The sequence below is a fragment of the Oratosquilla oratoria genome, chromosome 18, assembly GCF_046742065.1.
Source record: "Oratosquilla oratoria isolate Oo_2021 chromosome 18, ASM4674206v1, whole genome shotgun sequence".
Taxonomy (NCBI): Eukaryota; Metazoa; Arthropoda; class Malacostraca; order Stomatopoda; family Squillidae; genus Oratosquilla; species Oratosquilla oratoria.
The window spans coordinates 5,525,893-5,549,767 of NC_134794.1; the positions used below are offsets into that span (position 1 = coordinate 5,525,893).

At 39.2% G+C, this 23,875-nt stretch overlaps 1 protein-coding gene across 2 annotated transcripts in view; it reads right to left on the reverse strand.

Annotated features, from left to right (window-relative positions):
* LOC143035018 (dual oxidase 2-like) overlaps positions 1-23,875 on the reverse strand; it is a 100,867-nt gene that overhangs the window by 37,774 nt on the left and 39,218 nt on the right. For both annotated transcript variants that reach the window (XM_076201418.1, XM_076201417.1), the window contains exons 12-19: positions 22,008-22,114; positions 19,391-19,459; positions 19,053-19,180; positions 16,187-16,411; positions 14,748-14,852; positions 12,772-12,962; positions 9,265-9,450; positions 2,988-3,128 (exon numbers count right to left, since the gene is read on the reverse strand). In XM_076201418.1, coding sequence (XP_076057533.1) covers positions 2,988-3,128; positions 9,265-9,450; positions 12,772-12,962; positions 14,748-14,852; positions 16,187-16,411; positions 19,053-19,180; positions 19,391-19,459; positions 22,008-22,114 — 1,152 coding nt within the window. The remainder of the gene's footprint in view (positions 1-2,987; positions 3,129-9,264; positions 9,451-12,771; positions 12,963-14,747; positions 14,853-16,186; positions 16,412-19,052; positions 19,181-19,390; positions 19,460-22,007; positions 22,115-23,875) is intronic.

Consider the following 23,875-nt stretch of genomic DNA (forward strand, 5'->3'; position numbering starts at 1 on the left):
ACTACCGTCGATTTGAATAGTGAATAGTTCGGTTTATAAATTTGGCCACTAGGCGAAGCAGCATTGTAATGATCACGTGATCATCGAATATGTGCTTATTATTACGCAAATACAAAAGTCTATATTGCAATATGATATCGTACCTAGATCATATTTTGTAGTGATTTATTATTATATTTTTATCCTTTTATTATATTATATATTATATTCATTATAGTTAGAAGCATCACAGTGAACTTTTACACCATATTATTATGATTTTGTATGTTATAGATGTTTATGGCATGATTTCATGTAATTTTGAAGACTAAGAAATTTCTTCTTTTTGCTATAAAAGATATATTTTAAATTATTGTAATTATGAAATCATTTTAAGAGAGAAAAAAAAAATTTAGTAATCAAATTAGATATAGGATTTTTTGCTACCGTTATACTTTTGGAGATATATTGAGATACTCTAATGATTAAGAATATTTTCTCAGCTCTGTTATAGACTAGTAATTGTACATAATATAAAATTTCCACATTATTTCTAGAAATCGACGAAAGTCGTACAAGGCTTGTTGTAATCGCTTAGTAAATGCTGAATATTTTGATTGTCATAATATAATCTATAGGTGTCTACTATTAGATTCATCATGAACATTTACTGTTATTTGCTCAGTTACTTTTTAGTCATTACTGTATGACGTTTTCATAACGAAAACTATTTCGATATGATAACAAAATTATAACGATATGATAAAGGAATTTAATATCATATAAGCGAAGAATTACATCGCGATTGATCGTATTAACGAACAATCTTATAACGAAAGATCGTAAAAGGTAACAATCGTATCACAAAAACCGTACGACAAGTCATGTCTGCGCTGTACTTTCCTCACGAGATGTTAATCTGAGTCGGACTAGAGGACAGAGTGGTGTCATAAACAGTTTTGTGATTTATGTAACACACTAAGACCAACTATCTTGGGTCTGAGGACACCCTGGTTTGGATCCTACTGAAAGAAGAACATAAGAACACGAGAATAAAGGAGACTACAGCAGACCATAATGCCTAGACTAGGCAGTCCCGTATCCGTTACCACCTGTCATCCCCATCCATAAAGTTGTCTAACTGTTTCTTAAAAAAAAAAACAACGATAGTTTCAGCGCTCACTACGTGGTTACTATGTCTATTCCATTCGTTGATCACTTTATTGGTAAACTAGTTCTTGTCTATTTCTTTCTTAAATCTAAAATTGCCCAATTTCAATCTATTACTGTGAGTTCTGCCCTTTTGTTTTAAAATGACAACCTTGTTTGCATCACCCTTGTTAAGACCTTTAATCCACTTGAACACCTCTATTAGATCACCCCGCACTTTGCATCTTTCCAGAGGTGCCTAAGCCTGACCTCATAAGGTAAATTTCTAAGCCCATATATATTTTTGGTAAATCCTCTCTGTATTGATGCTAGTGAATTGATATCCATTCTATAGGAGACCAAAAAATGTGCCGTATAGTCAAGGACAGTCTAACTAACGTCAGATAGAATTTGATCATTACCTTTGCACATTTATTCGTAACCGTCCTAGTAATGAAACCTAACGCTCTCTTAGCTCCATTCCTGGCGCTAATGCACTGTTTCCAGGAGTTAAGGTCAGGACTCACTAGCACTCCCAAGTCTCTCTTATTCATTTTTATCTTAAAAACAATGTTATCTAAGCTATACCTGCTTTATGGGGTGTATAAACCTACATTTAACACGCTGTGTATTGAAGTCCATTTGCCATTTCACCGACCATGTGAACAATGTGTTAGGACCTTCCTGTAGAATCTCAGCGTCTTCTCCTGACCTAATTAGGCGTCCTATTTTAGTGTCGTCCGCAAGCTTACTAACACCACTATTTTTCCCATTGTTCAAGTCGTTTATATACATAATGAACAATAAGGGACCCAAAACCGAGCCCTGGGGAACTCAACTAGAAACACTCCCCCATTTGGATTTGACACCGTTTATGGTGACCCGCTGTTTTCTTTCGCTCGTCCATGCTTTAACCCGTTCAAAAAAAAAAAAAAAAAAAAAAAAAAAAAATCCTCCTATCCCATGGGCTTTGACTTTACTTGGTAATCTCTGGTGGGGCACCTTGTCAAACGCTTTGCTCAAGTCAAGATAAATAACATAGTAACTATCATTGTTATCTGACGCCTTGAATTCATTACTCTAAAAAGATAACCCATGGTATGAGTCATGAATCAAATTATGTCTCGATGTGATCTGATTCTATCAGCTCTTCTTGATTCAAGCATTTTACCTGTAACTGATGTCAAACTGATTGGCCTGTAATTGTATATAGACAATTTATCTCCCTTTTTGAAAATAGGAACAACCTTTGCCTGCCTCCAAGCAATAGGCACAAAACCAGTGTCTACCGACTTATTAGATGTTCCCGTTAACTGGTCGCAGATTTAGAATTACACACTTTAAGCACTCTCGGAATGTTTACGTTTGGACCCAGGGATTTTGTAGCTTTAAGTCTATCAGTCTGACTACTTCTATTTTACTAATGCTGATGCTAGTTAGTCTACTTCCCTCATCCCCACTGAAAATCGGGGCGCAGTCAGGTATCATATCTAACCACTCCTTTGTAATACAATGAGAAAATATTTATTAAACGCCTCGCTCATTTTTGTCCTCTGAATTTATCATGATATCTTGGTTGTTTTTTATTGGGCCTATCCTTTCCTTTTTTCTGTAGAGACGAAAGAATCCCTTTGGGTTCAATCTCGCTTGTCTGGCAGTCTTGATTTCGTAGTAACGTTTCGCTGTGCGCCTTCTCTTTTTAACCAGTCTAGCCGTATGGTTATTTTTACATAGAAAAAGTATTTCACCATACTACCCTGACATTTTGTCGTCAGTACTGAGGAAGCACAAAATATACAGATGCACCAAAATCCCATTCCCCTTTATGAGGGCGGTTGCCGGGTAAAACCACAACTTACTCTGATAAAGATAAAGGAGTCAGTTGTCATCCCGAGTTCTTCGGCAAGCTCGCTCTGAGTCATCTGAATTTTGAAAATGTCTTGATTCTCCTTTCCTTCGGCCTTCCATATAGAAGAGCTGTCATCTCCTTCGGCAAAAGCCTGTAAGAACCACAAATCATAACATGAAATGCATCACAATGTATGTACGTGTATACACATATGTGTATATATATATATATATATATATATGTATATATGTGTGAGTGTGTGTGTGCGTGCGTGTGAAACAGAGAGAGAGAAAGAGAGAAATGACAGGCGAGATATTGGTCAGATTTGCAAAGAACTACGACATAAGAACAATGAACACTCTTCCAAAAGCTTGTAGGTCGTAGTTGGACCTGGAGAAATCCAACTGAAACAACAAAGAATGAAGTAGACTTCATATTAGATGAGAGCAAGAGCGTTAGCAATGTTATAGTCATAAATAAAGTAGTCGTCACTCAGGTCAGGTCATCTGGGTAACTGCTTCAATTAGTGATATGGCGAGCGGTTGTGTTACCGTGTTCAGCGCCGATGAGGTACAATCTCTACTTAGTAGAATTGAAGCCTTGGAGGATGCTGTAAAGTCCCTTAAAGAGGAGAATCGAGTTCTCCACTCGAAGGCCCAAAATACCTAAGATAAAACTAGCTATGAGCTTGGATGGAAAACGACGAAAAATAAGATGCGGATTAGTGGAAAAAAGTCCTCACCAGCCCCGCTCGCTTACAAGAACTCGTTTCAAGTTCTAGCGAATCTGCAGGAAGAAGAAGCAAATGAAACTCAAGAGAAGAAGGGAAGGGCAGACGCTGGATCCCTGCTCACAGGTAAGATTTTGGTTGTAGGAGACATTCAAGTGAGGTACTTAGACAGGGCTTTCTGAGATAAAGATAGGAAACATAGGACACAGGTGTGTTTCCCCGGCGCGGGGATAGGAAATGTTTGAGATAGGATTGAAGAGTGTTTAGTAGGGGAAGGTAAGGGCCCTGTAGTTTGCTTAAGTGCCGGGGGCAATGATATAGGTAAGTTAGGGAGTGAGGAATTGTTTGCGCGGTTCCGGGATGCGCTAGACAAGATTAGAAATAGGGGAGGTGTTCCTGTTGTATGTGGAATCCTTCCGAGGCGTAGAGTTGGAGGCATGTGGCATTCCAGGGCTATTGCAATGAATTGCAGGCTGGCAAAACATTGGAAGGTCAATGGATGGGCATTTGTCGACAACTGGGACCGCTTTTATGGTAGAAAACATATATATACAAGGGACGGCGTGTACTTGTCGCCCAAAGGATTTCGGCTCCTTACTGAATCCCTTGAGCGAGAAGTAGGCATCCTACAGGTTTTTTTTTCGGGTAGATTACGTAGGAGCAGGGGGGGAAGTATCGGAATATAATTTAGGCAATAGAAACAATTGTGAAAAGAATCACCAAAGCAGGTGGAGGGAAGATAAAATTAAAGGTTACTATATAAATAGCAGAAGCATAATTAACCAAATTTATTTGCTGCGAGGTAAAGCATGCGTAAAGAACTTCGATATTATAGCTATTATTGAGTCCTGGATCAACATGGCTTATAAACATTTCCTTCCGGAAATCGAAATAGAAGGATATAAGTTTTTTCACAAGGAAAGAGTTGGCAGGAGTGGGGGAGGTGTAGCACTTTTCGTTAACAATACAATAAACTGTATTATCAACAATTCGATTAAGGAAGAGGACTGTACGGAACCTATTTGGGTAGAGATTATAGGCAAGAATAAGAAAGTTATTATTGGCGTCTTATACAGACCTCCTAACCTCATTGAGCAGACTGATCCCCTGATTCATGACATTCACAGAGCGTCCCAGTACAAAAACGTCGTGATCATGGGAGATTTTAATTATAGAAACATTGACTGGGAAACTTTAATAGATCAGGAAACAAAGAAATTCCTAGATGTGGTGCAGAATAATTTTCTAAAACAAGTGATTACCGATCCTACAAGATGAGTAAATACTCTGGACTTAGTTTCAACTAATGATGAGCACCTAATGAGTAACGGAAAAGTGGGAGATAGTCTAGGCTCTAGCGATCATCAAGAAATAAGATTTAATATTATTTGGGAAGAATTAAAAAGTACGAATAACGTCCAAGTACCAGACTTCAGGAGAGCAAACTTTGACAATATAAAAACCTATTTTAGATTGAATATGAAATGTCATGTGGACGTTTCGGACATTGTCGAACCTCGGTGCGTGACCGGGGCTCAGGTCATGACTAGGGAGGCAGGCAGCAAATAATATCTTCGAAAGTGAAAGATAGAAATGGAGATATTATTAAATACAGAGGCAGAATGGTGAAAAGAGTAGAAGAATTTCACCATGAGCTTTTCTAGTCAAAGACCGTAGTTGAGTCAGTAAATTCATCTGTAAACCTTATTAGTGTACCAAAAGTTACAAAGGAAGACGTAGCGTTTACTCTGAAAAATTGAAACTGGGGAAAAGCACCTGGGGAAGATGGTATATCAATAGATCTTCAGGAAGACGCAGGGAGAGAAGTTAATTTAGGTTGAATCAGTTATATACACAGTATTTACGCCAAGAAAGCATTCCTGAATCATGGTGCAATGCTATAGTAATTCTACTTAATAAAAAGGGAGACTAGAAAGACCTAGATAGTTCAAATATTCTCAAAAATCCTTACAAATAGACTAAGTAAGAATTTAAATAGAAACCGACCAATAGAACAGGCAGGCTTTAGAAGCGGATATTCAACTCTAGACCATTTACAGACAATCACTTAATCGAGAAAATAAGAACATAAGAATGAAGGAGACTGCAAGAGACCATAAGGCCTACACTAGGCAGCTCCATATCCATCACCACCTGTCATCCCCATCCATAAAGTTGTCTAGTCGTTTCTTAAAACAACTGATAGTTTCAGCGCTCACTACATGGTTACTATGTCTATTCCATCCGTCAACCACCCTATTAGTAAACCAACTCTTGCCTATTTCCGTCTTAAATCTAGATATGTCCAGTTTATAACCATTACTGCGAGTCCTGCCCTGTTGTTTTTATATGATGACCTTCTTTGCATCACCCTTGTTAGAGCCTTTGATCCACTTGAACACCTCTATTAGATCACCCCCGCACGCTGCGTCTTTCCAGAGAGTGTAAGTTAAGATGCCTATGCCTCTCTTCGTAAGGCAAATTTCCGAGTCCATGTATCATTTTGGTCATTCTTCTTGACCTACTTTGTTTAGCCATTGCAGATTGCGAGAAGGCCTATGAATTGGTCGAACAAATGGCAATATCAAACTTGCTATGCAAGTAGGGTGCAAACACATAGTATGGGTTAGAGAAAAAATATACTAAAGGTACCGCTGTAATTCGACTAAAGATGCAGGAAAGATGAAGATCGAGAAAGGGACACGGCAAAATGATACAATTTCACTCCAACTATTTATAGCCCTCTTGGGAAGGATTTTCAGAAAGTTGAGTTGGGAAAAGAAAGGTTTGAGGATTAATTGCGAAAGATTGGCAGATGATTTATTCTTATTTCAGAGAGCAGAATATCTGCAGGATATGCTGAGTGATCTGAATAAGGAAAGTCTCAAAATAGGTTTAAAGATGAAAAAGAGTAAGATAAAAGTAATGTTCAATACGAAAGTTCAAAGTTAAGAAATTATAATCGATAGTGAGAGTCTTGAAGAAGTTGAAGAGTATAATCTTTTAGGCCAGATGGTGAAAGTAACTAAATATCATGATGATAAAATAGAATAAGGAATTATAGTTGATTGGAAAATGTTTGGTGAGTAGAAAGATATGATAGGTTCTCTACCTTTATGTTTGAAACGCAAAGTTTACAATCAGTGTATTCTACCAGCAATAATCTATGGATGTAAGACTTGAAAACTGACGAAATCGAATGGAAAGAAGAGAATGGAAAAATCAGTGGTGGGAATAACGCTGAAAGAGGGAAAGAGAGCAAGTTGGGTGAGAGAGCAGACTTGATTGAAAGATTTTGTAGAGGCGGTAAAAGAGAGGAAGTGGAATTGGGCAGACAAGTTAGCGCGAACGAATAATGAGCGATGGAGCATGTGTGTTACTGAATGAAATGAGAAGCGTGCAATAGACTAGACAGAATGTGGACAGATGAAGTAGAGAAGCTTGCAGAGTTTAGCACAGTCATGGAATGGTGTGAAAAGGTATTTGTTCAGCAGTGGACTGAAAATGTCTGACTGATATATATGTATATATATATATATATATATATATATATATATATACTGTATATATATATATATATATATATATATATATATATATATACAAGCACCCGGACCTTGCTTCGCTAGGTGTGCTTGGCCTACGGCGTACCTCGCTTCGCTCGCAGGCGCTATTTCGTAACATATTACAAAGGAGTCTTCAAAATCTCCCGAAGGAGTCTCCAGTCTCCAGAAGTAGTCGTCAAAGTCTCCCGACGTCAAATTCTCCCGTCGTCTCTCTCTCTCTCTCTCTCTCTCTCTCTCCCTCTCTCTTTCTTTCTCGTTAGGTCAATCATAAAGGCAATACATTTTTTTAATCGTTTATGTTATGTCATACAGGACCCGCGGAAATTCCACAGTTATTCAACTTTGAAGTATTACGAAGGAGTCTTCAAAATCTCCTAAAGGAGCCTTCAGTCTCCAAAAGGAGTCGTCAAAGTCTCCCGACGTTGTCATCAAATTCTCTCGCTCTTTCTCTCTCTCTCTCTCTCTCTCTCTTTTTCTCTCTCTTTCTCTCTCTCTCTTTCTCTCTCTCCTTCTCTTTTTCGTTAGGTCAGTCATAAAGGCAATAAAGATTTTTTAATCGTTTATGTCATGTCACAATAAACATTTATAGACGTTTGATTATCTTCATGTAACCTATGATTAAACTTGCTCAGAAAGCAACGCGACATGACGTCACACGTTAAGCTTTGAATAAATGGAAATTCCATGGGATTTACGAAGGAGTCTTCAAAATCTCCCCAAGGAGTCTTCAGTCTCCAAAAGGAGTCGTCAAAGTCTACTGACGTTGTCGTCAAATTCTCCCCTCGCCTCTCTCTCTCTTTCTCTTTCTCGTTAGCTCAATCATAAAGGCAATCAAATTTCCGAAGGTGGTCATAAAAACGCCAGGAAATTTTCAAAACTGGAAAACTATTTTTTTGTGTATATACATTCTCTTGGCAATATTTCGTAAAGATTCTCTTGGCAATATTTCGTAAATATTTTCTCATTAATATTTCGTAAAGATTCTTTTGTCAGAATTCCGTAAAGATTCTCTTTTTCTTGTTAGCACCACTTTCTTTTTCCATGGTAATATTATTAACGTATTAGATTAGCACACGGAGAGCAGCTTAAAGACACGTCTACCCTCTATGAATGCTTACAGGCGTCTGAGTCAGATGTGTCCCCGGGAGTTAGTGTTTCCGGTGATGACTCATTTCCGGGTTGGGCCTTGCGTAGGAGGTTGGAAGGTTTAGAGAGAAATATTTTTTTATGTTAGTGGATATATATATATATATATATATATATATATATACATATATGTATGTATATGTATATATATACATACATGTATATATATACATATATATATGTATATATGTATGTATATATGTATATATATGTGTATATATGAGGTTGATGGATAAAGAAGACGTGTCTTCGTCCGAGTTTGTTCCTAACCAGTTTCGCCTTAGGGCGATAGTCGTTTTTGTGTAGGAATCCAGTACAATTGGACAGGTAAAAATATATATAATAATTAAATAAATAAATGAAAAAATAAACAAATGAATATGTTAAAGATATCATGAAAAAGGAACTCAAGAATGGGAACCAGAAATTACCTCCTGTCTTCTCGAGACCCCCGAAAGAATTTTATGGTACCCTTATGGACCAGTCACGCAGCATTCTTTTATGGTTGTAGAATAGACTCCACTCAAGAGAAAGAGAGAGAGAGCTTCGGCGGGTATATAGGGTGTGAATTGTTTGAAGGTGTATGTACTCTAAAGAAGTCCTGGTAAGGATGAAACGTCAGAATGAATCCCTAACGGTTCCCTGTGTTTATCTCACCACCCTTCCACTCCACTCAAGAAAGAATACTGACCAGCTTAACTTCTACTGGCCTTCTTAACTCTTTGTTTTACCACTTGTGTGACTTTGTCTCTTTAGCGCGACAGAAAGTACTGGATGTCTCTGACAAAATACGAGTTACTCTTGACCCCCCCCTCCCCTCAAAAAAAAAAAAATTAATAACTCACCTTATTCAAGACGTATCTGCACATTCTATCAATATTTTTACGCCTGTCGTTCACCGTCGTGATGTTTCTCTGGATCAAGAACCACGACTCTACGGAAGTCGTGAAAAAGATGCCCTGATTCTTGCAGATCTCCTCGACCTTGGCGTAGAATTGCTTACCCAGTTCCGTTACTTGAAAGATGAGGTACTGGAGAGAGAGAGAGAGAGAGAAGTAGTTCTTGTGAAAATGCCATGGCAGGAATTACGGGGACAGAGAAACCAGGCTGAGCGGAAATGGACACATTCTGCTGGGACATTATGACAAGTTGATGAAGGTGGAAAAAAGAAGTCACGAGTCTAGTTCCGAGTTTCTGAGTTTATTCCTGACCGTTTTCGCTCTATGCCTCTTCCTCTGAAGAAGCATAGAGGGAAACCGGTCAGGAATAAACTCAGAAACTCGGAATTAGACACATTCTCTAGCGTTTCGACAGTATTGTTCGCAAGGAGATAACAGTCAACAATTTTCCTGTGAACAAGGTTAACGAATCTTTGAAGAATAAGGATTATTCCCATCATCCGATCTGGACAAACTACCTGTCGGGAGTTCCCAACTACATTGTCTTAAGACAAAAACTGGCACTTACTTATTACACCTCCTCACGTATAACAGCTACCAACAGCACCCTTTAGGCTGCGTTTCCACCGAGCGAGTCCAGGCCGATTCTCGCCAAATGTTGTTGATTTGAATGGCTAGAAGGAGACTTTGCTTGCAGCATTCTACACTTTCCTAAGAACACTTCAACAATCTGTCTGACATTCGTAAAGGTTTAGCTCCTTTCATTTCGCCATTCAGTTTCTCAGTATATGACGCGAAGGCAATTTGACTTCTGAAGATTGAAAAAAAAAACGAAAGATTGCAACCGACGTCGTTTCTGCTTGAACGAACTCACGACGGCTGAGGAGAATCAGCCGAGACTCGCTCGGTGGAAACGCAGCCTTAGTGGTGGTGGTAGTTTATGGTGATGACTAGTTTAAGTTACAGTATTTATCCTGTACTGGCATAGCTTGCCTGTGAGGTACCCTCAGGTATTCTTCAAAGTACCCACTACAGCAGACTTTACCGAAATTTGTGACAACTCAGGCAGGAACCAGAAACATCTAGTTTTATGCAATCACGGCTTGGCCATATTTGAAAAATCGAGAGACTACAACTGGGCAGCCAGCGTTACAGAGCCACAAATGGTCCATTTTCCTAGAACACTTCAGTCTCTGGAGCATTGAGTGGGTCATAGTTTTCCCTAGAAGGGCCCCAAACCGAGAAGTATAGTCTGTGCGTTCCAACGAGCCCGTTCAGGATGCGGCATATGTCGTGATTTCCTAGTAACCATCCTACCAAATCGACTTAGTGCATGCCTCTCTTTTTATTATTTCCCATCCATGAGCTATTTGATTTTTTTTTAATTCTGTATATATAGTAGTAAAGGAAGCTGTATTTGTTTTTTCTCATATGTTCAGGACTCGAACCTAGAACCGATGGCCCAAAGTTCACCCCCTTGCCCACTGCGCCATGGAGCAGCGGTGCGAGTCCTTAACATATGAGAAGAAACAAAATATGGTCCGACTAATAAGGCATAAGGTATTGAAGCTGTATTTCTTCCGTCCATCACTGATTGTCGGTTGGAGACTAGTTTTCGGGAAAAAGAAAAGAAAAAATATGTATATATATATATATATATATATATATATATATATATATATATATATATATATATATATATATATATATATATATATATATATATATATATATATAATCACAAGGAACCCACAGTCGGAATAAAAAGTGAAATTAACCTCATCAGAAGGCAACTTTTGAATTTGGCATACCCGTCCTTGTTCTTGGATCTAGCCCTCAGCAAGGCTAGAGCCAGCCACCTTAAAAATTCAGTTCCCACCACACAACCTTCTTTCAAAGATGTTTTAAAAATTCCATATTGTAACTCCATCAGATCTTCTTTTAAAATAATTCCCAACAAGCGTCTCACAGTTGCCTACCATCATCCAAATACGGTTCACAAACAAATTGTTAATGTTCATCAAAGGTTGAAGGGAAATGAGTCCCCAGGAGTGTATAGCCTTCCTTGTAAAGATTGTGATTTAATGTACCTTGGTCAGACCGGAAAGGATCTTAACACCAGGTTAATGGAGCACAAAATATCCATTAGGTATGCCCAAGAAAATTCCGCTGTGTTCCAACACGTCAGTACTAAAAATCACAGTCTTGACTGGGACAAGGCCAAAATTTTGTTCAAGTCCAACTGTAGTTTTAGGAGAAAAATTGTTGAATCAGCCTTAATCAAAGAATGTCCGAACTTGAATATCTCCAAAGGTCAATGGTCCCCGGACATTATCTCACGGCTAGCTGTGAGCCGCATGGTTAAGAATTATCACCCTCCTGACCCTTCTTCCCGCCCGTTTTACTCATGACCTCACACCTCCCCCTTACCCCTGACTCCGCCCTGCGTGACGGGTCGTCCTGATTTAACTCTGCGTGTTCCCCTTCTACTCACATCTCATTGTACTTATGTCTCTGCAAATTCTTGTAATCTGTATTTTCTTGAAGAGGGCTATAGCTATTAGCCGAAATATAGAAGTTACACATTCTTCTAAAGTTTCCTTTTTATTCCGACTGTGGGTTCTTTGTGATTATCAATTACAAATGTGCTACATTTTGTCTAAGTGATATATATATATATATATATATATATATATATATATGTATGTATATATATATATATATATATATATATATACAAACATATATATATATGTATATATATATGTTCATATATATATATACAAATATATATATACATATATATATATATATATATATATATATATATATATATATATATATATATACTAATCACTTTGAACCTTTACGATCCCTCCGCTTTTCTGCCCTCCTCTTTTACCACCTCTACGTGACTCCTCATTTCGGTTCGATAGTGTCCCCAGAAGCGCTGGTTTTTGTTTTGAAAACAAGGTAGGATGAAGGGTCTTAATAGTCATGTGTTATTGGATCTTATGTTTAGCTTGTTTCATATGGGTGTATTTATTCAAGCTACTGTATATCCACGTTATCTCTGATACAATCACCTCATCCCTAAGAGGAGAGACCTGGAAAGAGAAAGTCGAGGTCATTTCACGTGGTCTTTAAGCATCTTCAGGCTTGGGACTGCCCCTCTAGTGCAAAACCATCTATCAATGACCAGAATAATATGACATAATTATGAAGTTTGCTACTGGACTGAATAGTGCTATCCGGGCTGGGTTAACCTCCTCCTTTATCTGGAAAGCCTGCTGGCTCTTAATTAACCTGAAGAATACATTCTTTCTTTGTGGTAAGCCACCAACGCCCTCAAAGGAACTGAAGCAGCTTCAGCGCTTTCGTCCAACTCTCTTCGCCTCATCGGCGGCACTTCTTTCTCCCTCCCGCTTTTCCAAGTCACAAAGCAACACTCACCAGATCGTAGTGGTTCTTTATCTGGACGATAACCCGAATGTAGTCAGATGTGTGACGAACGGTGGCTTCCTTTACCAGGCTGAAGTCTAAGACCCGAAGGACAGTGCCGAAGAGGTCCTGTACTTCGATTGAACTCTTCGGCACTATCGGATGAACTATTACATGCCGGCTTTCTATCCCTGACACGCGCTCTGAAAAAAAAAAAAAAAGTTGCAGTGATATCTTGATGTCTTCACATAGTCTAGGGCAGCGTTTCTCAACCTTTTCACCCTTGCGTAACCTTTAAGATAAATTTCATGTCTCAAGGAACCCCTGCCCGCCCAAAAAAGAAAACACATATACCATATCTTTCTCATTTTATTTTCATCGTAATGATAGGTTAGATAGGATGATGTCTATATTACATTATTACAATAACCAAGAATATGTCGTGCGTGTTTAATCATATTACGTATATGAAATTAAGAAAAAATAAATAAAAAATGCATTATCTTATTTCACTTGTTCTCGTGAAACCCTTAGTGACCTTTTGTGGAACCTTAAGGTTCCGGGGAACCCTGGTTGAGGAACGCTGGTCTAGGGCAATTGGTAGGGCTACAGTGGAGGGGAGGAGAGAAGAGAAGAAAAAAGAAACCTCGAAAAAATAATAATTGTTGCCTCAATTTTCACTGGCTGGAAAGCCGCATTTCCTCAATAGCCAGCACCAGTCTGCGGACCGTCCCATAGACCTCTCTAGGAAGAAACGTTAGTCTACTGTTTATGTTGTAGTGTAGATTTGATTCTATCTCGCCGACTGGTAAGAGAACAGGAGAAGTCTCCGGTTGTCAACTCTGTCGTGTGTTAAAGGGTTAGGAAAAGGTATTCAAGAATTATCGAGGTCACTGTTCCGTCCCGGAAACCGAGTACCACGCCCCCGGGAAGGTCGCCACTTACAGACTGGCCAGCTTTCCATTCGCCAGGAAGGTCGCCACTTCCAGACTGGCCGGCTTCCCATTCCCCGAGGGTGATCCTGGGATCAAAGTGTTGGCCCAGCACTTTACAGACTTGCTGTCGTTTGGCGACAGCTTCATCATAAATGGATATTACATGATACAAACGTATGTGAATTAAGGTTTCTTTACCTAACATTGGTATAATCTCTATGATCTTACAATGCTTAGGTAAGTATACCATTACATTTCTGTGTGTGCAATAAGAGTGTAGTTGCGCATCTGGTGTTATCGGGCATCTTGCCGTGTAGATCATTGTCATGGAGTGTGTCACGTAATGGTATAGTAAACTGTGCAGTTTTATGCTGATTAACGGGGAATGGACGTGATAGTGGTGTGATCTATGTTAGAGGAAGATTACACGGGGTTGTACCTTTCTTATTTATCTATTTATTTATCTATTTATTTATTTATTTACTTTATTTTATTTTATTTTTTAAAGGATTTGAAGACCAACGGCGGGGAGATGAATCTGTCCGACGTCCGGCACGGAGGGCCATTACAAAAAGATACCCAGAGTTTGTTCCATAAAGGTGGAAAGCTCATGAAAATATTGGGGAATGGGTATGTCACCAGAAATGAACGAAGTGACAAAGATGTTGAAAAAAAAGAGGAAACCCACTTGAATGGATATAGGTTTTTTTTTAGTACGTCATATTCATTATGATTCATTTAAAGCTTCTCCTATATCAGCACCTTGTGGGTGGAGGGTCACCCCTATCCCCGCTACTGTGTCAATGCAGCGAGACACAGTTTTATCGAAGAACGATAATAGAATTTACTACAGTAGCGTATTAATTCGTAGACAGTAGCGATCGTTCAAATATGTTTCTCCTTTTGTCATATGATTTGACTCAGTTCCCCAGCTTATGCGGAATACAGTCTACTTTAGACTGCAGCGATGGCCCAAACATAACTCTCTGGATGCTGCCAAGTGATTTTAATCGGGTTAAAGGAAACCCCACTGTTAAGGTTTAAGTCACTTACCTCTAGCTTTGAAGGTTCCTTCTACGATCTTGACGTTCCTGCGGTGTTGTGAGGTTTTCTCCTTCTGGCGTAGGATCGATCCAGCCATAAGTGCACACACCAGTGCTGTGACAGACATAAAGGGAATACAGTGAGAAGTTATATCGGCAGGCCATTTGATTCATAAGGAAACTGGATGGCTGGCTCTTGCCTTTACGATGGACAATATCACCCGGCCTAAGCCTGAGGTAGATTGAAAAAGTGTACCACCGTATTGAAAGGGGCACAAAGGGCCGAATAATAATTACAGGAGCCTGTGGTGGGCCATAATGAGACAAGACAAAGGCAGATGGAATATGGTGGAGTAAACCAAATCATTGCAAGTGCAGTGACCTAAGGTCACGATTCAAATGCTTAATTCAATTTGGGTCAGGTGATGGAAAGTGTGGGGGCTGTTTAAATCAAGTGGCAAAGAAAAAACGTAAAGGTTGTTCGAGTCAGGGGACTAGACAGGCAGAGGTTGTTTGGCTCAGTAGTGAGATTGTTTGGATAAGTTGTCAAAGAGGACGGAACTTGTTTGTATCAGGTGGCAGAAAGAGTTGAAGCTCTTTGGATCAGGAGGGATATGGAGAGTAGAAGTCGAAAGTGGTGACAAAGAATGTAGGACTTGTTTGTCCCAGTTGATTACGAGCGTGGGGGAGGTTTGAATTAAGCTGCGGTTACATTAGTCAACGGTTACACTCCAACCTTGGACGAAATCCAACTGAATAATTGGAATCCAACTATTCCATTGACTAGTGTAACCGTAGCTTTAGGTGTTAAAAAACATAGAGGTTGAATGATTTGACAGGTGTCACAATAAAAGAACGCGATAGCGTTAATGAAGCACATACTTATTGGTCAGTAATGCATTATAGAAAAAATGGTAGTAGAAGATGGGTTGATTGAATTTGATTAGGGATTGATTTAATGAGTATAAGGTAATATACGCCATTTAACTCAAATTCGTTATGGTATAACCAACTTCATTGATTGTGAGATCAGGTGAGTTTTCTGTCATTTGGTGTCTGCAACGTTAAAGGACCAGAAACTAACTTTCTTCAGTAGAAAAGTGTCAATAGAAGCAAGAATACATTTATCTAATGCCTGTGTTCATATGCTTACTTTTCTTTGAACGCAGAAAAGATTTTGTATTAATATAGTAGAATAAACCTGGGCTCTAAGTATTCATATAATTTTTATTCTGATTTATCCCCGAGCTTGTACCTTCATCCCACCTTCCCGTTAACTTAATCTTATGAAGATCTCCAATAGATTTGCGCCTTGCTTGTCCATATTGGTTACCCTTGATTAGAAACAGTCACTAATGGTTCGTATTCCATATATTACCATAATATATATTGTCACAAGTTTGAACGTTACCTGTGTCTCAGTTTACAAACAAACAAATGAATACTCACCAACGACCGCTAGTCCGATGCAGACGAAAGTCAGGATGTAGGAGACCTTTGAGCCTCTAAAGTAGTCGTATGTACCAAAGGGGGTGCATTCCTCAAGCAGAGAGCCACCCAAAGGGGTTAGATAAGAGCATCTGTGGTCTTCTTCCTGGTCTCCTCTTTTAAGCTTGCAATCGACTGTATGAGTTATCTGCCCACTACACGCAGATGAATCGAAGTCCACGGGCTCTTAGACAGAGAGAGGGAAAAACAAAGGTTGTTAATCCTGTCAGAGCAAAGAAAAGAAGATTCCACCCCTTCATTCAGCACAGTTTCCTCACCTCCTATTAATGATCAGTTCATTGCTAAAGCCAGCATCACGACCAATACTGGAAATCCATGTGACAACTAAAGAGGAAAGTAAACTGAATTCACGCCTTCTTTTTTCTGCTGTAGGTGTATTACAAGATTTTTCTAGCGTCTAAATTGGCGTGGATTTCAATCTGTAATACTGGTTCTATATAGTTTGCTTTGTTTATTACAATTGAACTTTTCCTCGTTTTAATCTATGGGAAATGAATGAACTCGTCTAACGTTAGACAGAATAGAATATCAAAAGACGATTTCATGTTTTATAGGGTTAATTTATATAGTTTTTACATTAATCCACGAAAGTACAGAAGGGTTCTCTAGACACAATGAAATGATAAGAACAGAATCCTGTTCTAAACGTCTTAGTTTAATGTGTACTTCATAGAAAATAGTCTTTCATCCATTTTTTTCTAAGCCATCAAATCTTACTTGTTTGTGGTAAGGCGTGCGTAAGAAGTATTTAGCGAAAGGTTGGGATGTATATTGGACGTTCATGTACTTGGAGAAAGTGTGTGACAGGGATGAGGGAAACGTTGTGGAGCGTGGCGCGGTTGTGTGGACGCAGTGAAAGGACTCTGCATCAGTAAGAAATGCTAATAAGAACACGGGTACGTGTGTTCACTTATGCGAAGTAGACCACTTGGAAAAAAGAAACTAACGAAGCAGAGCGCTTTCGTATATTACATCTTCAGTGTAACATACAAAAGCGCTCTGCTTCGTTAGTTCCTTTTTTTCCAAGTGGTCTACTTTGCATCAGTAAGAAGGTGTGTGTTAAGATTGGAAATAGGGAAAATCAACAAAAGGATTAACACCAATAAAGCATACAACAAGAGGCCTTTTGGTTTATAACGAGGTTGGATGCAAGACAAAAAAAAATGTAAGGGAAGTATTATATTTCAGGAATGGACAGAATAAGAAACGTGGCGTCGAGATTCTTTATGGGTATTGTAAAGGAACTGTCCGATATGGCGGAGTGCTGAGGTGGTTATGGGATATAAAAAGAAAGAACGAGGAGCAACTAGCAAATAATGTGATGAGAGTTGAATAAGCCCTAGAAGATCTAGAATGAGATGGATGGACGAGGTAGGAGGAATTTCAATTATGGGTGGATGTGGTACGTTAGCAGAACATGGGAAAGAGAACGCAGGAGCTAGTAATGTATAGAGATAAATTACGAATGGATAGATAAATGACAGGTGGTCACTCACTGACATGGAACTGCCTAGTGTAGGCCTTATGGTTTTTTCAGTCGCCTTCATTTTTATGTTCACTGATCTAAAGAATGCTCTTCACATTTGCCCCGTGGCTTCGTGGGAGAGTGAATGCAGGCCCAATGATAAATCTGTGAGGTCAAAACAACTTATGCTGCCGGGCCTTACAAGTGAACAACTGTGACTTGCTGCACTACATTTGACCCTCACGACGTGGTGGGGACAGGCAATCCTTCATCCCTTAGATCCTGAAAACGAGCGTATGCTTTGGTTCAACCACCCCACCCCTCTTTTAGGGAAAGTCAATATTTGTGTATCACCATCAATTGGGAGCATACGACAGGGGACGCTTTGCTTCACTCACATACCGTCGCCAGTCCCCATGGTCCTTCCGAGCAAGCTCACAGGCATCCACCCTTCCCACTCCAAACAACCCTCGATAGGTTCTATCAACTTGCCCAAGTCATGAGTTCTGTAAAGGCCCTCCTCGTCTCCTCAACCAAGGGCAGTCTCTTGTAGAAACAGTATATATCAAATATTCAGATTGGTCTATCTTGAGGGCAATATATACGAATGACCCACGCCATGTACGAATTAGATACACCAATCCCTCCTTCATGAGCGATCTTGAACCGGAGAACTTATTCGCGGGAAAAAGAAATGAAAGGATATCGTCGCGCGCCCCGGAGTCCTTAACCTGTCTTTCGTCACATATTCCATGTACTTATGAACTCCTGTTCTAAATTTAGACTCCTGGAGAAGACCACTTCAACACATATTCCATGTACTTATGAACTCCTGTTCTAAATTTAGACTCCTGGAGAAGACCACTTCAACACATATTCCATGTACTTATGAACTCCTGTTCTTAAGACTCCTGGAGAAGACCACTTCAACACTGAATCTAATCGCTATGTAATTACTACTAATTTAAGGCCCCGTTTGTGAAACTTTGTGAGCCCCTAGTGGTCTAGTAATTACAGGTTGTGAACCAGTGATCCAATCCTGTATTGGAGCTTTGTATTTCCTGTGCGGGATCCTAATCGAAGAAGGAGAAAATGTGGAGCATACGCCAGAAGGCGCGTAGCTACGACTGAAGCCGTCACCTTTGCCATATGCGCTACTTAGGACCGTAGAGGCACGTAATAGTCATCGCTAAGACTCAGTACTCGAGCCTGCGTCCAAGAGAATATGAAACCCACACCCTTCTGATGGCTTGATCCAAGGCAGCACCATTTTTAAAGTCGAAATAGACCTAGTGGAGGTCAGAGGTATTCGCCTTATCGTTTCTGATGATGGAAACTCACTGTTTGAAATGTAGATGGCTGTGAAGGGATCTTCCTGGATGTCCCTTAGAGTAAGGTCCGAAACAGACAACACAAGGTCGATGATCCTTATCTGCTTGAGACGAACAATCTCTTCAGACGAAAACAGACTGTGAAGGAAAAGGTAACCCTTTCAGCTACATGGTCTGTGGTCGTCATGATATACCGGGACGTACTGTAAGTACGTTAGGTAGAAAAAAAAAAAATTAAATCTCTTTCTGAAGGCATAATGGGGGCTATTTATTTCTCACCCAAAAACGTATAGCAACGAAGCTCAACATCTTAATTGTGATAGTACAAGGAGAGACAGAGATACTCACTGGTTGTTCTCGTTCTCAAACCAGAACCGATCTCCATCACGGATTCGCTCGAATTGGTCCTTAATGATCCTGTGGGGATGGATAGAGAAATACGATGATACAGTTTTGTATAATATATAAATGGTACAAAGTCCCTTGTACAATATTGACTACATAGGTTTTACGTTGTCTGTGTTTTAGTGACTTTAGCGTGGTGGCATCCTTACGCGGAACAAGAGACTTGATATCTACTCAAAAGAAGAACATTGATCACTTTTAACTTAAGGATATCGGGATTCGAATTCGTACTTACGGGCAAGTTCTGTACTTTATCACTGTACTACGTAGTAACTTGGACAAATTTAGGTTTAAGAAGGAAATAGGAAAAAATGTGTTTACCAACAGAGTGTTTAACGAATGAAATAGACTTAGTAACACTGCAGCGAGCGCTGAAACAATTGGGTGTTTTATAAAAAGATTAGATATATTCATGGATAGGGATGGCAGGTGGTAAGAAACGTGGAACTGCCTAGTGTAGGCCTTATGGTCTCTTGCAGTCTCCTCCATTCCTATGTTCTTATGTTAATTTCTTCTGTCGCTCATGTTCTTCTGCCCTCTTTAGAAGTCTCCTTTACGAGGTTATACCCAAGGATAGAAATGATCTTTACTGCTGGACAAAAACGAACAGAGATACGACATATTGGAAAAAAAAAAAAGGAATCACAGTGAACAAGTTAAGCACTTTGCACTTTGCCTCTTTTGCAAACACTCCATCTAAATTTTTTCTTTCTCATTGCTAAAACAGACCGAAAATAGTCTATAGTAAGCTAATAGTTACCAGCCATTTGAATTATATGTTAAGTGTTTGAAACTTACACTGTGTAGTGAGTCAGCAGTAGACATCGTTGCACCAGAGAGGTAGTGTCACAGATGTGGAAGAAATAAATATTTCACGAGAGCAACAGAACAGAGGACAAGTATAATTACATTCATACATACATACATATACCAAGGCTTTTTCCCCCTTACAAGGGGGGTAGCCAAAAAGAAAAAGGCATAAAATCATTCCCACCCATTGCATCCCTGAATACACTCCACACCCCTCCACCCTCCCTCATATCTTAACACCTCCTGAATGACGGGTCATCCCTGCACCTTGTCCACTGCCCTGGGTCAGAAGCAGTGTCGCAAGACACAGCACATCCACAGCAAGGCCGCTTCATTAAATCGGCGACCCCCCCTCTCTGTCCCCCCATTGCATAAAATGAGAGGACGGGGAGAAATCCCTTCGGGCTGCGTCAAATTTTGCTCACACATACTACCTCACCCCCCATCCACCCGCCCATTCCACCTCATGCAATCACAACATCATCCATATACAACCATTCTCCATTCACCCCTGTCTTCTATCCTCTCCTGTCCTTCCTCAACAGACATTCCCCTCTTCCCCAAAGCCCCCTTCACCCCATCCATCCACCTCATCCTAGGACGTCCCCTCATGTTCACTCCTTCCACATCTACCTTTCCATGTGTCCAAACCATCCTAATATACTTTCATCAACCCTATCTCCCAGCTCCTTTTCCACCCCTGTTCTCCTCCTCACCTCCTCATTTCTCACTCTATCTAGCCTAGTAACCCCCATCATACTTCTCAGACACCTCATCTCAAACACATTCAAACTCCTTCTCTCCTCTTCTCTTATGTTCCATGTTTCTGCCCCATACAGTGCTGTTGGCACAATCACTCCTTCATACAGTATAAAAAAAATATATATATATATATATATATATATATCATCCCCCCCACCAAAAAAAAAAAAAAAAACTCTGTTGCTCTGGTCCGTAGGGATTTCACTAAGATAATTTAATTAACATCCAATATGGGGGTGATTCAACTATTAACTTCAACCCTTTCACTTTTTTTTATTAATTCCAGCTGTCGCCAGGTGATTTTATTCAACTGAGGGGGCATTCCTTCCATAGTCAAAGGGTTAACGTTCAGGTAGATGAACATCTGAATGTTTTGCTGTAATGCTCCCTCCCCCTTTCTCTCTTTTTCTCTCTTCTGCCCACAAAGCTTCGTTTTCTGTAGAATTCACGCACTATAAGTCAATTTCTTAATTAATATTGTCACACTGCTAAAACTTGCATTATGGAAATATAACATTAAAATACTCTTACGTCTCTCATATTTTTGTGTAAATGTCTGTAAATGTTAGTATTATTATTCCATAAAGTATAAATAGTAATACGTAAGCAAATGTATTCGTGGTGATATAAAATGTTTCATATGTCCTTCTTATTGTTTCGCCGACAAGACAGCTGATTTATTCACCTATACTTCGCATTATATTTTCAATAAATAGTCCCGAGAGAATTGGAGTTTGAATCATTCCTTTCACCCACTGACGTGTACCTTCACCATTGAGTAGTAGCATAACACTACAGACATAGAACAGAAACTAAGACACTGAATGAACATTATGTTAAGTAATAAATGAACAAGTGAACAGTTGGTAAGATAAGTGTACAGAAATGCATGACGTTGTATTAATAGTGTCTAACTGCATCTTGAAATGTCGATTTAAACACCTCTGTGAGGCTTTCGTTCTTTCAAGGATAATCGAAACGTCCTTACCTGGTGAAGAGCTGACCAGGGCCGCGTCGTGTTTCAAGAAGCCCTGCTGCCCAGACGTCGGCGGTGTTAGGGTCGTTATTGTAAACATTCCCCAGATTAGTCAGAACCTACAGAAGGAGAAGGTCTCGCTTGAGCAGGAAGGAAGGAACTTAATGCTGCTGCAAGTTTCTTACGTTCCCCTGTGAGGACCGAAGACTCTGGATGGGAGGAAGAACAGCATCACGTCCTCGCCGCGTCATTTGTCTACCACCTATATTCTAGTCACTGTACGTGGTGATTCTAGATCATTGGCTCTGAACCTGTGGCTCACGGACCAACCAAGTGGGCCACGGAGTTTCACAAGTTGGGTCGCAACTGGAAAACTAATGGTTAATCGATGCCCAACGATTTTATTCAGTGCTGACATATGGTCTTCTCCAGGAGGCTAAAGAACAGCATTGCATAAGCTGTGGAGTTGTTGAGAATTCAGATTGGGAAACCCCTAGTCTAGAATATAATAGGTCAGTTCACAATAGACTTAGGAAATGACAGATTTTGCGTGTATAAACGCTTTGCGCCCTCGGCTAAGTTCGAATGTTTGAAAACCGTCATTATCAGTAAATCGTTTATATATGTATATATATATATATACATATATATATATATATATATATATATATATATATATATATATGTATATATATATATATATATATATATATATATGTATATATATATGTGTGTGTGTATTTACCTAGTTGTATTTACCTAGTTGTATTTTACGGGAAGGGGAGCTATGCTCGTGGGGTCCCGTCTTCATTTCTCATTTTATCTAAACAATTTTTAAATTCATGTATTGTTTTTGCACACACCACTTTCTCATCTAACTTGTTCCAACTGTCTATTACTCTGTGTGGAAAGCTGTTCTTTTTCAAATCTCTTCTATAGCTGTCTTTTTTTATTTTCTTTCCGTGTCCTCTTGTATTTCTGTCATCCCATTTTATCAGATTCTCTCTATCAGTAATTTCTATGCCTTTCATGATTCTGTAAATAGCTATCAAATCTCCTCTCTCTCTTCTTTGCTCTAGTGTCTGTAGTTCAAGTTTTTCTAGTCTCTCTTCATATGATAGTTTTGAGAGTGTTGGTGCCAATTTTGTAATTGCTCTTTGTATTCTTTCAAGTTTTTTTATACATTTTTTTGTACTTGGTGACCATATCGTTGCTGCATATTCTAATCTTGGTCTTATCAGGGTGATTAGGATTTTCCTCACCATTTCTTCATCCAGGTATGTAAATGCCACTTTGATTGTTCTTATTAAATTATAAGTTTCTCCAAAAATCTTATTTATATGTTTCTCAGGTGACATATTATTCATAACAATGACTCCCAGGTCCTTCTCATTTTCTACTTTTTTTATTCCTTTTCTCCCAAATTATATGATCCTGTTATTCTGTTTTTGCTTTTTCCAAATTCCATTATACTACACTTTTTTGTATTGAACTCCATCTCCCACTTCTTACTCCATTCCTGTACTTTATTTAGATCTCTCTGTAGTGATTCACAATCTTCTTCAGTTTTCACTCTTTTCAGTAGTTTTGCATCGTCTGCAAAGAAGCTCATATAGCTTTCAATTCCTTCATCCATATCATTAATATATATAGCAAACATTATTGGGGCCAGGACTGTTCCCTGCGGGACACCGCTTATTACTTCATTCCATTTTGAGTGCTGGTTTCTTATCACTACTCTCATTTTTCTTTCTTGCAAAAAGTCTTCCATCCAATTTAGTAATTTACCTTGTATTCCTCCTTCAGATTCTAGTTTCTTAAGCAACTTCTTATGTGGTACTTTGTCAAAAGCTTTTTTTAGGTCTAGAAATGCACAATCA